We start from the raw sequence: 20,567 nt of genomic DNA on the forward strand, positions 1-20,567 counted from the left end.
TGTGAACTGGCCGCCCCCTAACTATTATGTGTATGATTCCGACGAGGTTCTGACAAGAAAAAATAGGTGTTTGGAAGCGCATAGAAGCTTTACATTTTAGTACATTTTTTGGTAGTGGACCACCGCACAAAAAGAATCTACTATAGGTTGTTGAGCGAAAATGACCCAATTATTAATCCATCGCTTCAATTTTATTAGGACATTAGTTTTTCTATTTATTCAATCCAATTATTTCTTTTCCTAGTTTGCAATTGAGGAGGTTAGGTGTTTTCCTTCCTTAATACTAATCTCTGGATGAATATAAAAGGCCAGATACAAAACAGCTTGGAGATTAATTTCTTAAATCAAAACATTTCCTTGGTGCCCCCCTTTCCTCTTAGCCTAGTGATCAAGGAGCACTAAAGAAGGACACCGAGACTATTTCGAGCCTATCCCTCCCCCAATCCCCTGTACTTTAAAAAAAAATACATTTTCTTGATTAGATCAACTTCCTATCCGTGAAGGAAGAAAAAAAAAACTCCAAATTTTAGATGGAAAACCTTTGCTTCGGTGTGAACAAAAATCAAGGTGTTTTGGGTATGGAAAAAGCAGCAACTATCTTGTAGCCACGTGCATCTAATACATGGCATTGCCAGGAGCATTAGCCTTGGAATAATATCTTCTAGAATGTGTAGAATGTATATATCTGAGGTTGACACGTACGATTAGTTTAAATATAAGATATTAATTATTTTATTATATATTTACTATGTATTTAAATAAAAATATTAAATTATTAAAAAAAAAAGAGATAGTTTATATCAATAGAATAATTTTAATTTTTAAAATAAAATATTATTTTTAATTCATAAAATTAATTTATATATCTTATTATATCTTTAAAAATTACATCGATAATTTAAATTATATAAAATTTTTATAAAAATTAATTTTGATCAATAAATAAATTATTTTATTTTAATCGTTGTATATATTAAACATAAAATAAATGATATTATTTAATTAAATTATATTTATAATATTATTTTATTATAATTTTATATATCATAATCATAAGATAGTGATAAAGTACAAATTGTCCACCTACTCAACTAAATTGATATAAGAGTGTTTGTACATTATACAATTTAAGTTGAGACTATGATAAATTTATTCAAAAATAAGATGGGCATAGTCTTTGTCCAAATTCACACATAAATAAAGTGAGCTGAAATAAAGAGATTGTGTTCATACTAACTGAAAAATAAGATTATGGATATGAATGGAATTGTGCTCAGGTTAATGAGTAAATGGGTAAATTATGTTCATATGCAAATCTCATGATTTTATGCATGATTTTAGTAATACAATCTGAAAGTTTTCATGTTTGGAAGGATGTTCCTAGTCTATATATTTTTTATTATTTTTTTGTAAATTACAAAATAGAGTTTTCTTTATCTTTAAGTAATTTTTTAGATTATTTTTCAAGTTTTACATCTCTTAGATGGATTTCTTATAATGGTGAATTTTTATTGTTTTGTATCATTGATTATAATTTTTAGGGTGGTATTTTTATATCCCTTAGTTTATAGTATTGGTGATGAATTTTTATCCCTTTTAATCCAATAATCATATTCTGTTATTATTCAACTTATTGTGAGTTGTCTTTTTTATGAGTTTTTTTGTTTGCAGCTAATTTCAACATCTCAAATATCAATTCCCGATATCATAAATGTAGTTAATGAAAATTTGAAAAATAATTGATTCCTAGGCTAGCACATTAAACTTTTGTCTTTAATTAATTATTTAATTTGAATAAAGCTTAGTGATACTTGGTACAAAGGTGCCGCATTAAAGGTATAGTAAATATATAGTATAAAAAAAAAGTTTCGCTTGATAGAAAGATGAATTGATAAAAAGATTTAGAACAATATATGATGGAATAATTTTTATATTAAAACCCTTGATATTAAGCATAGTTTCAATCCAATTAAGAACAAAAAATATGTAGTTTTGCTTTAGAATTTAGGTGAGAAGTGGATGAGGGAGCACTAAACCTCTATTACATGTGTAAAATTAAGTGTCAAAAGGTTATCTTGATATTTTTGTCTTCATCTTGAAACAATTTAATCCTAATAAAAGATTATTTGGACTTGCTTTATGAAATAATTAAATTATAATCCGTGCAATGCACAAATAAATTTACTTATTTAATGTGAATATATATTAGTTTTTTTTTAATTATATTCAAATATTAAAAACTCATAGTATATACAAAAATATATATATTGATTTATCATTAAAAAATAAACTTTCTGAAAATAGTAAGAAAAAATTATGTATTTCCTTTTGATTTTTTTATAATCACATGTAAGATTAAATTAAATAAAAATAAATTATACCTTTCTTAAAAAAATAAAAAATATATTATTAAATGATAAATTAAATAATAAAAGAAGTATTAGCATACTTTCACTTTAGTAATACTAACTAAATTATTATGCAAAATATGAAAAATGTTAAAAAATATGTGAAAAAATAAAAAATATAAATTCAAACAAACTTATTTTTCATAAGAATAAAACTGTAATGATAATAAAATATATATTGGAAAAAATTATAAAAAAAAAAATGCAATAGTAATAAAATATACATTGAAAAAAAGTTACTAAAAAAATAAAATATTTGATGTATGACACATTATATTTGTAGTATAAAATTTGTAGAATAATTCTTTAGTGGTAATTATGATTAAATAGATAATTTATAAATTAATTTTTTAAAATTTAAAATAGATATAATAAGTGATAAAGATAATATTAAATTGTTTGCATTTATTTGAACTATAAATTTAATAATTAGAATTCAAATGGATATGTTAGTTTTGATGATCTTATTATTTAAAAATATAAGCTGATTTTTTTTTTGAATTTTCAAAATTTTACATAAAATTGCTTGGATTTTTAATGTGTTATGTAAATTTTTTAAAAAGATAATTTTTAAAATCAAGATAAAAAAGATTGTTAAAAGATTTGGATAAACTTAATTTTTATAATTTTTAAACATGTTTGAAAGATTTTGATAATTAAATAAAATTTTAAATAAGATTATTTGATAAACAACTAAATTTATTTATTAAAAAAATAAATATTTCATATTTTTCATTTAAAAAAATATATATTTAAATTGGTTTGATTTTCAATTATAAATTGAATAATTTTAAAATTATTTAATTTATAATTAAAAAAAATTATCTTTAAAAAGAGAAACTATCTTATATATCATTTATAAAGTTATCCACATAAACGTCTATGTAACAAATTTATTTATGCATATTGTTATATAATATATATATATATATTATAACAATATGCATAAATAAAATTGTATATATTAGATAAGATCATTATTAGTATGTCTTAGATATGTCAAGTTGGACTTAAAATGCCATATAAAAATTATTTAACATCTTACAAATATATTTCTTTTGTCTCAATAAAATTGTTATTTTTTATCAAAGTTTTTAAATTGTGATCTCTTATTATTTTATATTTATTATCAATAAAATAAAAAATATATTTTAAAAACTTTAAATAAAATAATTTTAAGTATATATTAAAATTTTAATTAATTAAAATATTTAAAATAATTACTATTAATGTTTAAAAAATAATGAAAAAGTCACGATAATTTAATTAGAACCAAAGCCGTATATATATATATATATATATATATGAAATTGGGAAAAACTAGGATGGAAACAGACAGACGGTTATTGAAACAGCCACACCCGTCTCCACGATTTGTTGTCTTCTCTCTCTATTTTCATTTTGTTAATTAGTTTCAATTTAAGCAACTCAATTTTTTTCTTTAAGCTTAATATTAGGTTAAAATATTAAAAAATGTCTCAAAATTTTTTATTTTTTAAAATAAAAATTTATATTTTTATTATATTCAAATAAAATTTTATTTTTATTTTTATATAAATAAATATTTATTTAAATAAAATATTAATTTATATTGAGAGTTTATTTAAATATAAATTAAAAGTTAAGAATTTATTTAAATAAAAATAAAAATTTATAAATTTATTTAAATAAAATAATAAAATAAAGAAATTTTTTGTTATTTTAGTCTTTATTATAACGTAGATGGCTACAGTTAACAATTACGGGGATGACTCTCCTCCCCCTTACGTTTCCACGGAAAAGAGTCTTTCTCTTTCACCACTCACTGGGCTGAGAGAATTTTATATCACTCTCCTGTAATTTGCCTACCTGCCGTCAACAGCCTTTAATTCACCCCAGAATGATGTACCCATCAAATGTTTTACGTACTAATTAACGTCGTTTTCAACTAGTATATTATTCAATTCAACGGCACTCTTCCACAAAAAAAAAAAAAACAACATACATATATATAATAAAGTTAAAATTGCAGACAGGACTTGAAAATTAATATATACTACATTTAATCAATCAGCTAAGATAATAAACATGAAAAATTAACTGAACAAAAATATATCTTCAAATTTCAATTAATGGCTATCAAGCAATGAATTTATCACAATTTTTTAAAATACTTAAATACTACTATTTATTAGTATTAAACTTGTCAATCGTTATGTAATAATTTCCTTAAAAATCTTTCTGATGGTTATAAATTAAAAAAAAAAAGTTAATAAATATATAAAAAAGAACCCACTGATCGAACTCAAAATTTTTTTATTTTATCTTTATTCAATAAGTGAGGTAAGAGTTGTATATCGTGATTAAATAACATTTTTTATGTTAAATAAAATTCTTAATTAATTAATTAATATATATTTAAATAAATCTAAAATAAAATTGAACCAATGACCTCAAAATTTCAGAACTTAGAAGCATTATAGCATTCGGGATGTGGATGACGTTTGTGGGGGCACCTTAGTGAAGTTTCAACTTTTTCATTTACACATTATTTAATCTTCTGAACCATTTCTCCTTCTTTCTATAAAAGCAGGGAAAAAAGAAGGGTAAATATGACTCATTGTCATTGGCTAAGTTCACCCCGCCATAAATCATTTCATTGAATGTACACATTAAATAGTAAGTTAGTAACTAGCATCAGGGCCCAGCTCCGGGTTGTGGTTGAGGACAGTCTACGGAAGAGTATTTGGTCAAATTAGTCCTTATATCATCATCATCATTTCAGATCATAAGAACGCACTGCTGGGCTTGACCGGCATAGCTATGATTGTGGGCATTTTAGGGAAAGAAGGCTTTTGTATCTCTGCATTTTGCTACCGGTAGCAGTATTTAGGAGACAAAGTTAATGGGAAATGAGCAGTTGGGCGATGGGGAGTGGGACTAATGATGCTGAGGGCGACGGTGGGGACCCTGCGGAGTCATCGAATTCGAGCAAGAGATTCTAGACGTGGGGCCAGAGCCTCAGCGAGACCTCACAATTCACAACGACTCACCAGGGACACCAGCGGCAGCTCAGAGAAAGAAACAAAACCCAGACACAAGGGGCAACTTCGATAGCCCATTCTTCGTAATGATTGCTACTCATTTGACGTAATCATCACCCTCGGCGCCACGCCTCGATCATGCAAATTACCCACACGCCACATAGACATGGGGAGGTTAACGAGTGACGACTCCGATAGCCTACTTCGTCTTTAGCTCACTCCCTCGTTCAAAAGATATTAGTAGTATACCCTAACAACTCACATGCTCACAGTTAAAAGCAGCTGATTCCAACAAAAATTAGTATGCTTTTCAAACAGGGAAAGTCAAAAAGTGCTAATTGCCAGGTGGATTCACGTACGTATAATTCTTTTGCTTATTTTGGGCTGTCCCAATTCCCATGCCGATCGTCAATTGCGTTGCGTGTGAGCACTGCCTGAGGACTTAGAAGTGCTGGTGGCCCAGTGCTTGTGGCCTGCGAGCAACCTAGCTCGAGAAGTCCACGTGAATTTGAGGACAATGGAACTTTGAAACGACACTTCAGTGGTTTGGTCATGTACTATTAGCATTTGGCAGTCAGTTACTAGTTTTTGAAGCTTAATGATTTGTTCACTTTCTCGCTATCACTTTTTTTTTTCTGGCATGCCGTAATAAATAGGTAAAGGGTACATACAAGAAAGAAAACAGGTTATCACAAAATCTTTAAAAAAATAAAAATATTCAGAAATTTCAAAATATGTTGACATGATAATTTAACATGCAAATGTGAATAAAGATTGTCGGTAATTCATCCTAAACTACCTGATTTTGCATGCAATAATGATCATATTTGCATTGCATGTTCCTAAATACAAAAGTAAACTATCATATTTGGGTCGATATCCAAACAGCGAGCGTACCTAATATTCAATACTATGTCATCCACCATCTCATTAGAAAATCTAAAATTTTGATTCTTGATATTTAGGCCGAAAAGAAGAAGAAGAAATAAATGGCTCAATTCAATGCATATGACTTCATAAATTACTCAATATGTCTCTAGTTTCAACTGAAAAAATATAAACTGGAAAGCACTCCAGTTTGTTTTTGGTGAAAAAATGTCCCAGCAAATGTGGTCCATTAATCTTCACTAAAGGGGCCCAGGGTTAGATCCAGGTCTCTGCCGAAAATATAGCGCCCCGTCCATCGCGGTTGGATGTTATGAATCAGGAGAAGCAGGCTCTCCCTCTCAAGAGCGACAGCAGCCTTCCTTCGTTTTCAAGCGTTCAGCTCCTTTGCAGTCCACTTGATGATCACCTTAATCAGTTCCGCTTTTGCCTTTTGGTAGCGTTGAAAGTTGAAACATGCCTAGAAAATGGTTCCTCCCTGATTTTGACAATTTATATCTCTTAATCTTTGTCCCATTGTTGATGATTGCATTCAAGTTGATTTCTAAGAAATAAGAAGGATATAATAATAAAATAATTAGCAAGACATGGTGTATAATTAACATTCAATTGATTTGAGCCAAATGGTCAAATTGCTTTTGCAATTTTTGCTTACATAGCCATATATATACACGAGGAAGGTTATATACAATCTCTATTATGCCTTTTTTTTCCTCACAAGGAAATACTAGTATTGAGTTTTGTTCATACGGAGCCCAAACTGTTGATCAAGTCACATTAAAGTAAATAAGTAGTAGTACTAAAATTGGTATGGTCCCATTCCCATAAAAATTTAGGTCTGGAATTAATCTGGATCGGTAAAGCGTGCTATCAGAAAGAGTGCAAAGGTTAAGGCCTAGTATGAAGCTGACCTAATAATTGATTGTTTGTCTAGGTAGGTAGGGATGGATGATGTGGTGTGGTCTTTAGAGAGTTAAGTGTAGATCATGTGTTTTTTTTCTGCAGAACTCTGCATAATGCAGTTTCTAGAGATCCAAGAACTGGGCTCAAAAGTTTTTGTGATGGATGGGAAGGGATGCGCCTGCTGTCAATACAAAAAGTGTGTTTCTGGTGCTCAAAGCTATTTCACAGTGATTTATTTCTTGATTCTTGAATGTCCAAACTGTCCTTACACATCGATGATTGTTTCTGTCGAAACCCAAAAAGCATAACATAATGTAAATGCTTTCATGTTTTTGGGCTCATCATTTAATTTACAGTTATGAAAAATAAAACTCATTTGAAGAAACGTTTTTATGATGATACATTTGACTGAATTGTCTGATAAAGATGCTATCCATTTCATGAAATATTATGGCAGTTCCAAAATTAAACTTAGAGTGATCATGAAAGATTGTATTTAAAATATGCATAAACAATAGGTAATTGATGTAAATGTAATGATATGCAAGCATGAAAATGTAAAATGTCAGTAAACAGTTTTAATCCCTCTCCCAACAAGATAAATGGAAGGAGAAGTTTCTGTTAAAAAGCATACTTCATTTCTCGGGTAACTTCAACATCCTTTTATGAGCTACATAGCTTCAAGGCTTCGATTAGGAATTTAAGTTCAATTATTTCATTCTTTCTTTTTCTATATGAACAAGCCTCCTAGAAGTCTGAACCCAATCAAAACAATCTAAGTTTCCCTGCTGAGAATGCTGAACAACTGCCACGCCTATGTAATGAAAGTTCAGCGCAGAAGGAGGGGTGAAAACTACAGATAAAACAGTGGGGGGGGGGGTGGAATCTTACGTTCTAAATATAATATATGGGGCCATCAATTCTTCATTAAATTATCATGATTAGTACGAAATGCGCCGCCCAGTGCTGCCAGTATTAAGTTACCACTAATGGGTCCCCATCAGCCAGCCCACTACGACGATCATATCAACCCATATCTTTCAAACTTCATGTACAGTCCATAGGCATCGGATCACATATAAAAGTATTCTTCTAAAAAGTTGGTCAGCAATGGAAAGCGTGCAGCATGTGGAATCATATTCCTAAACTGTGATTAACCTCTTTTAATCATAATTGGGTTGAAATCACCTGGTATAATCTATTCACACTTTCAGCTTTTCAACTGAATGACCATGGCCATTAAACTTAATATTTCATTTATCACTATATAATATTTAGAATTTAATAATCCCAGAACATGCGCAAACTTTATAATCCAAAACTTTTTTTTTTCGGTTATTAAGTAAATCCCTGATGCGTAAGGCCCAATAACTGTGATTGTTTGCCTGGAGATTAAAGGCAGGAAATTTGTCATTGTGATTAATTATTATAAAGTTACAAAGAGAAAGGCTCTTGATTTTGGCATAAAACTAGGCCTCAAGTAACACCTGTAATGTATTATACATATTCTTAAGCTGCCTATGAGTCCAAAGAGAGTTACAAAAAAATAGTGGAAAATTTTTTATGAAATTAAGCTTACATGACTGGGAATAATAACAATATGTCACATGCACATCTCTGGAACTGTAATTATCGGTGTGACCTAGCTATGGAAGAGCGTTGATTATTTCGTGTTCCAGTGCCAGCACCACCGTGCCTAGAATGAACCGGAGACCGATGGTTGTTCCGATGGCATTGTTGTTCCTCTTGGCGCTTAGACTTTTGCTGAGATGTGCTAGCTTTACTCTCTTTAGGCTTTTCATTGATGGCACTGATCTTTTGCAACGTCTCCAACACCTCTTCCATGGATGGACGATTTTTGGGATCAGATTCCAGACACTTTACAATAAGCTCGCCTGCTTGCAATGCAGCTTTGAGTGGGTATTGCTCTACTAGCCTGCGGTCCATTATTTTCTTGAGCTTTCTCTTCTCTGTCAGTGAATGTTTGGCCCATTCCACCAAATTGTGCTCACGGCTGGGACGATTTGTATCCAGGGCCCTTAGGCCCGTTAACATCTCCAACAGCACAACTCCGAAACCATATACATCACTTTTCACATACAAATGACCTAAAATTAATTTGTGTGCATAAGATGTCAGTCTTTCGTGTTTCTTTTTCCCTCTTCTTGATCGTAAATTCTAATCAGAAAAATGAAAGATGATAGTTTTACAAGTTTCATCACACAATTGTTTTAAAATGAAATCTATAATAGGCTAATTATATACTAATTGAACCCACTCAGAAACATTCAAGTTAGTTAAAGACCCACTAAATTAATATTACTAGTGGACTAGTAGCACATTGGATAATGGAATAATCATTTCAGCTTTAAGTTGAGTATTCGTGTATTCCACTTTTAGAGGTTTGAAGTTTGAACCATCTCTATCTTACTCTTTAGTATTATCTTCTGGAGGGCTCTACCCCCATTGGCGAAAGGGAAAAAGTATATACTTAGTGCTATATGACAATATTAGGGGAGGGACTGGGGAGTTTGGAATAGAAACGTCTGTCTATGTAAAGGAATCGATTGCTAATTAATTACCTGTGGCGACATATTCAGGAGCTGCATAACCATAAGTGCCCACAACCCTCGTGGTTACATGCGAGTTTCCATTTATTGGACCCAACTTTGCCAACCCGAAGTCTGAAAGTTTTGCATTGTAGGCCTGGCAAACAAAATTGTAAGGCAATGAACTTGTTTGATAGGAAGCTTACACTACATCATATATATATATATATATATATATATCGTGTAGCTCTTATATATTTTTTTGAAATTTTAAATTAAAATTATTAAATTTAAATATTATATTAGTTCAAATGAGTCATGAATTTAATTTTAATTTAACAATTCAAAAAAAAATATAAGAATTATATTAATGTAAATTTGTCTCTCTTCATATATATATATATATATATTTATACTGCTGGGAATATGATAGATGAGTACACACTCAAAATTAAGCAATAAAAAATGTAGGGAGGGGGAGCTTTTACCCCATCCAGCAAAATATTTGAGGCTTTAAAGTCTCTGTAGATTACACTCTTCTCTGATGTATGCAAAAACGCCAAGCCTTGAGCAGCCCCGATGGCTATTTTAAGCCGCGTTTCCCATGTAAGAGGTTCTGCTCCTCCTGCTGTAGAATGATATATATAATGGCATTGAGTTAATAAAACCGCTTAAGTTTCTCCAATCTCTCAAAATAAAAAGAAGCAAGATTCCGACGAAAACTAGCTAGTTTAAGACATGGTGTGTTCCTTAATTACTTACTTCTGAAGAGGTGGTTTTCCAAGCTTCCCTTTTGCATGTATTCATAGACAAGTAGGAACTGGTTCTCCTCCCAACAGTATCCCAAGAGCTTTACGAGATTCGGATGGCAGAACTTGCCCAAGAATTTAACCTCTGCCTGACCTCACAAATTAATCATTCACAATATCAACGTTCAGCATGGGATCATGCATATATATGCAACTGAAACGATGACTGTTGAAAATCGATCATTTCTATAGGTAAAAACTAAGTGTTATGTATACGTAAAAACAATAGTTCTCCACCCATATGATAGGTTCCAAAGAAAATTATTCAGGATTGTTATCTTGGTTAAGTCAACTGGAAGAAAAATGAGGGCAAATTATAATTTAATTTCCACAATGTTTTCATAGTGGGCTGTGGCCAGAAAATAAATATAGAAAAGTATACATATACGGCGCCGTATAGTTGAAAAAAAATACCACTTTTAATTCTCCGTACTGGCCGGTGTTTATACTATCAAAGTTAAATTGGAATAACTCACCACTCTAAAATCTTAATGAAAATTTTGAAACATTCCCGAGATGGTAGTAGAATTGAAATTAATTTACTTTAATTAATATACCTGCCATTCCTGCAAGCCTTGAGAGCTATCTGGACTTGATTTCTTGACGGCAACAGCCATGCCAACGCCAACCTTTGAAGGAGCGTAGGTTTTCTCGTCAACCCAACCCTTGAAGACTCTACCAAAACCTCCCTCCCCTAGCACCGTATCAGGCCTGAAATTTCTGGTGGATGCCTTGAGTTCAGCTAAAGTGAATATTTTTAAGGTGGCGCTGACAATCTTTCCACTTGCGGGCACTGTCTCTTGCTCCCTGCTTCTTCCTTCCCTGGAAGTCCCGTGATCTCCAGCGCTCTCGTTGTTTCTTGCAGGTGGCAGTCCATTTTGTTTGCTGTCTTGCAGTTTTTTCGTTTCTTCTGCATATGTGCGTAATCAATCACATAAGAAAACAGATAGCTTCAGACATATCTTGTTTTTCATATATTTTCTGATCAGTTGTCTAAAAAACTACTGGCAAAAGTTTCTTAAACGAGAAAATTGTCGGGGGTCCTGCTGGAAATTCCAAAGAAAGTTTCAGGGAATGCGTACCTGGGCTAGAGGGTTTTGTGGGGCATTGGCTATGATGATCAACCTGAGTTCCAAAGCAGTTTCCCATATCCGATAACTCCTTGTCTTTTGCACTTTCAATTTGTTTTGGATTGAATAGGCTATATACTTAGATGAAGATATTGATGTTGACTTTTTAAGGTTTTCCAGGTTCGGGGAAGGAGAGAAGAAAGTGCGAGGAAACAACCCGCTTGGGTCTAGCAGGACAATAGTAATAGAGACTTGTCGCTCGGACTTTTATCTTGTTTTTCTCTCAAATAATAAATCCTCTCCCCTCTCTCTTTCTTTGTGTCGCTTCTTCTTATTCTCGTTTTCATTCCAAACCCCCTTTTTATACTCTTTTCTTGCCTTTAAAATTGTGCTAAATATATAATTGAAGCCAAGAAAGTGTAAAATGTGAACAAAAATTTATTTTTCTTTCTCTTTTTAATCATAAATTAAGTTTTTTGAGCAGGAATATTAAAATGAAGAGATATTACACCAATTAAGAAAGTCAACGGCAGCGTCCCTGAAGCCTTGAACTTCTGGGCCCTATCATTGGCTCATTCAACTTGCATCATATCGATATATATATATATATATATATATATATATATATATATGAATAATATGAATTTCATTGTCATAACATGAAATGTGAAAAAGACAGACTAATTCAAAGTTCAGACAAAAAACAAAAAAAGAAAAAGTTCATGCACTTGGAAGAAAACCTTATATACTTGGTTGGTTTCATATAGGGTTTTTAGGACCTCGCATGGTTCAATTTTTACACATCATTTCTGGCAATGGCCCAATGATTAAACTGACTTTTAGCAATTGATGAAAGACGAAAACTGCCAATATTGGACCTTTATACTTAATCAGTATTAAGTAACAAGGCATGCATATAGCAAAAAGGCCGCAAGCAATTAACAAATGAATGATCCTCTGATTACTGATATTGATATCATCTTTTTTCTCAAAAATGGGTGCCCTTTTTTCTTGTTAACGACTATAATTAACAAATAGATAAACAGGAAAGCAATAAGTCGACATATAGCCAGCTAGCTTTTCAAATACACGTTGCAATTCTAAATCTAAATCTGGGTCGCCATTTCATACGAGTAAGCAAGAAAAGCAACAACACTTGGGACACGGTATCCACAATCCATGACCAGGTCTCACTAGACTAATTCAAGCTTTGTTTCTTAATTAGTATTATTATGTAGTAAATTAAATTCTAAGTTCGTCTAGCTACGTGCAGGTCATAATGTATATTATTGTAGTAAAAAAGGGTAATTCCGATACTTAAAAAACTCCAATGATTGTTCCCATAAACCAAAATACTCGGTTACTCGCCATATACAATTGGAATACTAGAAAAGTATCATCAAATTGCTACATAATGATCTTAATGTACATAATTCATCAGCCTCTTTCAGGTGAGCAGGGTTGAAATATATGTGATCCAGGGCTTTCTTTTAGTTTTTTGCTTGTTTTTTTCTTTTTCCTTCTCATTTTCACAGGTATACTATTTCTGACTATTTAATTTTGTGGGTAATCCACATACATTTCTCCTTCATTTGGCCTCCATTGACATTTCGTTTTAGAGTTGTAAAGAATGTGAATAATTTCATGTGAAATTTGTAAATATATACGCACTGTAAATAATATTTCAGAGACTAGACTTAAGTCACGGTTCTTTAAATTTACGGTAGTCAAGGGTTCGAAACTTTAGTAGTGTCAGAAAAGGGTTTGAAAATGCAGTTAGGATTACATTTGTAATTTAATTTTATATAGATATAGATGTATAATCACATCAACATGATAAGGGTAGCTAGAAAGAGGAACAAGTATAAGGAGCGAAATGCACGCCAATCTAATGCCATAGAATTCATCATATGGAATGACAATTGACATGGCTACCTACTTGTTGACAATAAAAACTAGAACTTGGAGTACAGAAATAGAGGATTGGGACATCTAATATATAAATATAAAATTACACTGACCCCAATTCTTAATTATCTTTAGCTGCTGCACCCATTGACAGGGAAACATAAGCCTCTTAAATCATAGACAACCCAGGCTTTGTAATTATCATTAACAATAAAAAAAATTTGAAATTATGCATCTAAAAGGAGTTGAATTTTGGTTTAACTAATAGACAACAGTCACATCCGGCTATCATGACAAAGGAATTTGTTTTGCTCGGCCAAGTTATAGGATTGGATGGGATATCCAGTTTGTACAGCCGGCCTGTAATTACAAATTAAACTTTAGGGTTACAATGGAGACGGAAGGGAATTAGGGAACCATCTGCAGTGCATGATAGCTTTTGCTTCCTTCGACATGGATTATGTTACTTTGATAGCCGCTTAAGAAAGTTTCGAGGTGACTAAGCAATGTAGAAATGACGTTCGCTGTTCACAGAACTACAGAAAAGAAGAAGATTAAATGAGGGTCCATTTTCATTGAATATAAGGACTGTAAATTGGAGGCAGTTTTTCAATGAGAGAGATTCAACGATCCTTCCACCAAAAGATAAAGACAAAATTGCCAAACTTATCAGTACAATAAGCCTTTTTGACGTCTACAATTTTGCTAAATTTTAATTTTTCAAAATGCATGCTAGCTGTTCAGTTTTTTTCCTGGGTTTGATCTTGACTCTTGACAGACAACTGATTGGTAATGAACCTACCTCTTCAAGTTGGTCGGCAACTTACCATTAGACTTTTTAAACGTTTCAATTGTCAAACACCATTGAAACCCGTAGCCAGAACCCCAAGGACCAAGGCGCATATCTCACGTGTGACATTTTCTTGATCGGTACTCAAATCAGAAAGCACGAGTATCTGATTTCTATCTTAGTTATGTTTCCGGTCGAATTTTTAGGAACTTTAAGGACATGGGTAAAAAGAAAAAAAAAACAAAATTCTATGAAAGAATATGCGAGGAGAACATTAGGATATAAGTTCCAATATAATTTTTAATACAGTGTAAGACAACTTCTGATGATAAAAACTGTACAGATTATACTTTCAAAGATTTATCTGCTTTATGTATGTACAGGAAAATTTTGCTGCTTAAATACAAATAGTCACACTTTACTTTTTACCAGAAACAAGGATGAGACCAAAGTAATCCCCTTGGCTCTTTTCCGACTGCAGATGATTCGACAACGCTGGTACCTTCACAAGAACGAAGAGGAATATCTGTTGTAATCACAAAAAACATCACTTTTAATGGAGGCTAGGCTACCACATAAATACACCATTTTTATTTACCCCAATTGGATTTCACTGGCATTCTTAGAGCCACACTCCCTATAAATAAGCCACATTCAATCTTTCTAAACATCTCAACGTCTTAGTTTCTTAGCCTCTTAAGAACTCTAACAAAGCAACATTTATGCTAAAACTCTACAACCCTAAAAGACCCACTAATAAAATAACTCTTAATAAATATTAATTATAATAAATAAAGAAAATAACAATAGTTAAAAAACAAATCTCCAATAATATCCCTCAACATCCATGTGACCATATAATATTCCCGGATTGAATCCAAAACTGAATGGCCAAACTCCAATGTAAGTGGGGTGCAGGAATGAGACAAAACACTGATCTAGAATTAATATGAGAACTGCATATATATATATATATATATATTAAGTATATTTCAATTTACACAAAGAAGAAAAAGAAATTTAAAAAGACATACCAAAACAGAGTTCATCTAGGTACCAGAAAGCTTGTGCATTCAATAGAGAGTTCTAAACAAAGCTGACAAGGGTTGATGTTGCTTTTCCCACAATGCAATAACTTTGAGGGTTCTACCATGTTTTCACGAAAGAAATGCCATACATATATATATATACACACACACACATACATACCCATATATGTACTCATTTGTTGGTGTATATGGAATTTGGCAAGTCTTCCTTCTATGCTAGATGAGGTAACAACCTGCAGCAAATTCTGGGAAAATCCAAATCAGTCCAAGAATGATGATTCTATCATTCTTTTCTGTCTGATTAAAGCAAAGGAATAAAATGTTAAAACTGTAAAACACCATTTATCAAAGAGAAAAAAAAAAGGATCTAAAGGAATCAAAGTCAGCTCTCTACTATTTTTCAGAACATGATGCTCAAAAGACCATATGAAAAGGAATAAAAATAAGTTTTGTTTGATTCTCATAACAACGAAAAAGAAGAGAAGCAAAATGCAGAAGAGAGCATTCTAAATTAAGCTAAAATCTCCAATAAAAATGAGTTGTATCTTACATGATCAAAGTTTCTTGACAGCTCTTATGGAACAACTTCAACTTCAACTTCAAACAGCGGTCAAACCTTTCTGGAATTAGATTGACGAAGGAAACCTTTCTCTGGTTGCATCGGTGAGGATTGCGAGGAACTGCAGACTTCAACATTACGTGATTTAGGGCTCCAATTTTGACCCTGAGAAGCTAAATATTCAAGTGCAACAACAATATCACCAATAAGTGGGTGAAAATTGGCTTCTTCATTGAGACACATAGTAGTAATTGCAATTGCATAGTTCAAGCAACGGCGAGGATAACATCCTCGAATTACAGGATCAACCAATAGGCCAAACTTCTTCTGGTCTTTTAAAAATGGACGGGACTGCAACACACAAAAAGAATTAAAAAAGAAACACATTAGAATTTAGTGATAGAATATAAATTCCACTATTTATTGTTACTTATTAAAGACTGAAGATATTCTACAGGTCTAAAGGGACTATGACAGCAAGTTCAGATTAAAGACAAAAAAAAGCAATGCACTAACACTTGGAATCAGCAAAACATGTAAATTATATAGCACAGAAAGAACTTTAGAAAGCCAAGCAAAGCCCAGGTTGCAAGAGACGGTGTGAGAGAAAGAGTATGAGATACAGCCTCTTAGAATGAAGGAGAGGGAGGTGTAAAAGAAATGAAAGAAGTCAAAGTGAATCATAGTAAAACACTAAAGGGAAAAAAGATAAAGAAATAAATAAAAGGTTAATTTACCCATGAAACCAAGTTCTGCTCTACACGCTTCTTATTAGTATCTATTGCCTTCCGTCCAGTTATCAACTCCAATAGCACCACGCCAAATCTATATATGTCAGACTTAAGAGTTAATTTGCCACTCATGGCGTACTCTGGGGCACAATATCCATATGTCCCCATTACCCTGGTTGAAACATGAGTATTGTCATCCACAGGGCCCAATTTTGCTAAGCCAAAATCTGAGAGTTTTGGGTTGAAATCATTATCCAGCAAAATATTTGCAGACTTCAAGTCACGATAAATGACTGGTGGATTGGCCTTGCAATGTAGATATTCGATTCCTCTAGCAGCACCAACAGCAATCTTTATCCGTTTATTCCAATTCAGAGGCTCTTGACCAGGTTCTAGATCTGAAAACAAATTTGATTCGTGGCACTTGAGATATAATGAAGAGTTACAATATTCACACACAACCATCTGAAATAGTCCCTTTACGTTCAAGAATGGTCTGATTAACACTATTTGAAATCATATGAATAAAATGGTACATTACCATAATTCAAAAGAAAAAAAAGTCATACAAGACCCAACATCCAAGTGAGAATACAATGGGATAAAACAAGGTGAAACACATCCCACTTGGTGCCAAATTTTAAATATTTACATTTCCAAGTGCTAGGCGTATTAATAGTGAATATGAACACCACTCCAGCAAGCAAATGCAAATCATTTATCAGCTCATTTAATGATGATCGTGTGATGCATAGCCGTGCAAAGCACAAATTCTAAGGCTATTATACAGCTTAAGATGTTCTGAAATCTTGCTTCAAGAATAAATATTAAAATTGGTTGTGGTTAATTCATCTAACAAGAGGGAATTCATGGATCAAAAGGATCAAATGCCTAAAACAGTACCTAATGCCCAAGAATCAAATAAGAATACAGGTAGGCAAAAATTAATTAATTTGAATTTCTCCTGACAGCAAAAACCTTCATGAAAACTAGAATTCTGCATTATTAAAGTACACCATGCCCTAAGGATATATAGTAAAGCAAAGGTCTACAAACATATTGAGGGACACTAGGAAGGGAAACAAGAAACAATAGATAATGTGGAAGTAAAAGGATTACATATTTAATAGAGTTTTGCAGTCTGGACTTAATATAAATTACCAAAAAGATGATCTTCCAAGCTGCCCATTGGCATGTATTCATAAACCAAGAGCCTCTGATCTCCAGCAGTGCAATAGCCAATCAAGGTGACCAGATTAACATGATGTAACAGGCTCAGCATAAGAACCTCAACAATAAATTCCTGGTAGCCCTGAAGATTGTCATGATTAAGTTGTTTAACGGCAACAATCTGGTTACAAAAATCAAATGATCCAAGTCAATTTTAAAAGTTACAGGTAAAACAGACAACAGATTTTGGAAATATGCCAAGAGATACATAAAATTTGAATTTTAAACAATTTAAATAATTAAGGCAGACAAAGAAAAGGAAAAGTGAAATGAAGCAACTTGCCTCCCCTGTTTCCAATCGACCTTTGAAAACTCTTCCAAATCCTCCTTCCTCAATCAAATTGGTTTCTCTAAAATTCCTTGTTGCTGTTGCCAACTCTCGAAATGTGACACTTCGTGCCCCACTGCCCTTGGTGCCTTTTCCTTGATCACTTCCTTTTTTATGCTCTGTACCAAAAATTTTAAATAAAAAAAGGAAAGGATTAGCATCAGCCAAGAGCCCAAGACAATCAAATCCACAGTAAAAAAAAAAAAAAGGAGCTTTCCAAGAAATTTGGGGTCAAAATCCTCAGCAATACCGTCTGGACTTGCCTTTGCTCTCTAAGAAACTAGTTTTTTTTTTTTAAGAAGAATTTAACAGATAAGCAAATTATACAAAAAAAAAAAAAAACCTGAGGAATCAGCGGAATGGCGAGAATTAGTTCGACTTCCATTATCAATGTCGATCCTTCTATCCTTAGAACGAGGCTTTGTGCAAGGAAAACAACTCATCCTCTTTCTGCTTAATCTCCCCCTCCCCAGACATAATTATTGCAATTAAACAACAAAATTTGAACACTCCCAAACCACGCCTAATTATAATTTATCAACCAAAATCTCCCATTGTTTCTTTCATTAAACCAAATCCACCTTTCGACATGTAAAAGAAATTTTTTTTTAAAGAGAAAAAGAAAACAGAAGCAATCCTAAAGCCTAGCAGCAGAGAATAGAAGAGAGAAGAAACTCTCTTCTCTTCTCTTCTCTTCTCCTCTTCTCTGCAAACAAAGGACCAGCTCTTTGCGCAGCGTAATGCCTTTCAGATCCTAATCAGCAAGACGCGCCGCAATAACTGAAATCTCTGTATAAAACGGACCAAAAAAAGACTAACCTCCAAAATTCAACCAATTTAAAATAACAAAATCTTGCAAATCACGAAAATTAATAATAAAAAGAAGTAAAGCAAATAAAAATTTTAATAATGGAACAAGAAAATTACTACAACTACAGTTTCACAAGGGCAGAGAAGAAAGAGATTAGAACAACGGGAAGGGTAAAAAAGAGAAAAGAAGATGAGGTCGAGTGTTGCAATAATGCGCCAAATTTAGTGTGAGAGAAGGGAATTAAGCGCCAGATTTAGCGGCAAACAGTAATTAGGTTTCCTTGCCTTTCTGTTTGATTTTACTTTTTAATGTTAATTTTTGTTTAGGGAAAACAAAAGATAAGAAAAAGGGTTGGAGAGAGAGTGAGAGTGGACCTGTTTGGTTTGGGTTTAACGTCGCTGCATTATTGTTGCAGGCGACAATCTCTATCCTTCTCGCTCTGATTCTCTTGCCACGTTTCAACGTTTTGCTTGCGCCTCTCGTGGCGTGGGTGGCCCGTGGCCAGATTTTACCATTTTGCCATTCCTTCCCTCCCCTTCTTACGGCTTTTGACAATGAAGAGTGCAGAGATGAACTGATCACTGTTCATTACCCATGATGGGATGGGACCGTTACGCGTTTTGCAATAAGGAAACGGCCCTCCTTCGTAAGTGTTTTGACCGCTTAAACGAGAAATTTCGGACAAATTAAACGGAGCACTTTGTGGGGTTTGGAAGAAATAGATTGTCCCCGTCGGAATATCTCAGTTTTAACTGTTGGTTTTGGGTTGGGTTGAGTTGGGTTTGTCAGTTTTAGGAACTTTAGAAACTCATTACTTTTGTTAAGTGTTATGCCCGTTCCCAGCTTAGGCCTAAGGCTCAAGATAAGCTTAACTCGCGAGGTTCATCACCATAAGACTACACAAGTGGCACCAGAATAGAGACACCATCTATTCGAACAAAGCATGGAACGTTAATCAGAGAAAGGACACTCATAGTTGACCATATCGGCTAGCCGGGTCGACCATATTTGACAAAAAAAAATACTATGAGAATAGAGCATGGAAACCTAAGCCATATTACTCTAAATTTTTATATATGTAACTGTCTCTGCCCTTTTCATCTCCATCTCTCATATATTGCTGATTTAAATGCGTCCAGAAATCCCAACTTGAGCACCCCTCGACAGTTTTTTCTCTTATGCTGGTCCCAACCATCATCAAATCCATATCCAGCAACCCAAAAAGTCCTTCGATAAAAAAAAAAAAAAAAAAAAACTGCATCATGTCCAAGTGATGTTTCTAAATGAGACAAAAGTTCTCCATGTATTAATTTCCAATCTCACTCAAAATCACATGGGAGCGTTGATTATTTCGTGCCTGCAATAATTACAAAAAAATAAAATAAAATTTTATACTACTACTTTCAGATCCTATTAACTCGTATTTAGCAAGATTAATGGAACTTTCTCTTTCACTTTTTCCTTGCAGAAAAAAAATAATTAATCAATGGAACTAAGTCTAAAGTGTCTTCCCC

The 20,567-nt window shown here is 32.7% G+C and overlaps 2 protein-coding genes across 6 annotated transcripts; both read right to left on the minus strand.

The window, feature by feature from the left end:
• Window positions 1–8,616: 8,616 nt before the first annotated feature.
• On the minus strand, window positions 8,617–11,988 carry LOC111312913 (putative serine/threonine-protein kinase PIX13). Of its 2 annotated transcripts, none has more exons than XM_089741402.1 (6): window positions 11,660–11,988; window positions 11,135–11,487; window positions 10,531–10,666; window positions 10,257–10,393; window positions 9,802–9,925; window positions 8,617–9,327 (listed from the first exon to the last, which is right to left on the minus strand). In XM_089741402.1, exons 1-6 carry the CDS (start codon window positions 11,724–11,726, stop codon window positions 8,849–8,851), a joined length of 1,296 nt encoding a protein of 431 aa, XP_089597528.1. In that variant the 5' UTR covers window positions 11,727–11,988; the 3' UTR covers window positions 8,617–8,848. The 2 variants fall into 2 exon arrangements, with proteins under 2 accessions (XP_089597528.1, XP_022769381.2); XM_022913646.2 differs by having other exon boundaries at window positions 10,257–10,396; window positions 11,660–11,987.
• Window positions 11,989–14,619: 2,631 nt separating this feature from the next.
• Window positions 14,620–19,366, minus strand: LOC111312914 (putative serine/threonine-protein kinase PBL21). Of its 4 annotated transcripts, none has more exons than XM_022913648.2 (7): window positions 18,586–19,366; window positions 18,198–18,361; window positions 17,846–18,035; window positions 16,691–17,082; window positions 15,945–16,304; window positions 15,555–15,639; window positions 14,620–14,871 (listed from the first exon to the last, which is right to left on the minus strand). In XM_022913648.2, exons 1-5 carry the CDS (start codon window positions 18,683–18,685, stop codon window positions 16,005–16,007), a joined length of 1,146 nt encoding a protein of 381 aa, XP_022769383.1. In that variant the 5' UTR covers window positions 18,686–19,366; the 3' UTR covers window positions 14,620–14,871; window positions 15,555–15,639; window positions 15,945–16,004. The 4 variants fall into 4 exon arrangements, with proteins under 4 accessions (XP_022769383.1, XP_022769387.1, XP_022769384.1 ...); XM_022913652.2 differs by having other exon boundaries at window positions 14,620–14,847; window positions 15,555–15,627; window positions 18,586–19,178; XM_022913649.2 differs by having other exon boundaries at window positions 15,555–15,627; window positions 18,586–18,830.
• Window positions 19,367–20,567: the final 1,201 nt, after the last annotated feature.

This window comes from Durio zibethinus, chromosome 1 (assembly GCF_047325235.1).
Source record: "Durio zibethinus cultivar Kanyao isolate XHJ-2024 chromosome 1, ASM4732523v1, whole genome shotgun sequence".
Classification (NCBI taxonomy): domain Eukaryota; kingdom Viridiplantae; phylum Streptophyta; class Magnoliopsida; order Malvales; family Malvaceae; genus Durio; species Durio zibethinus.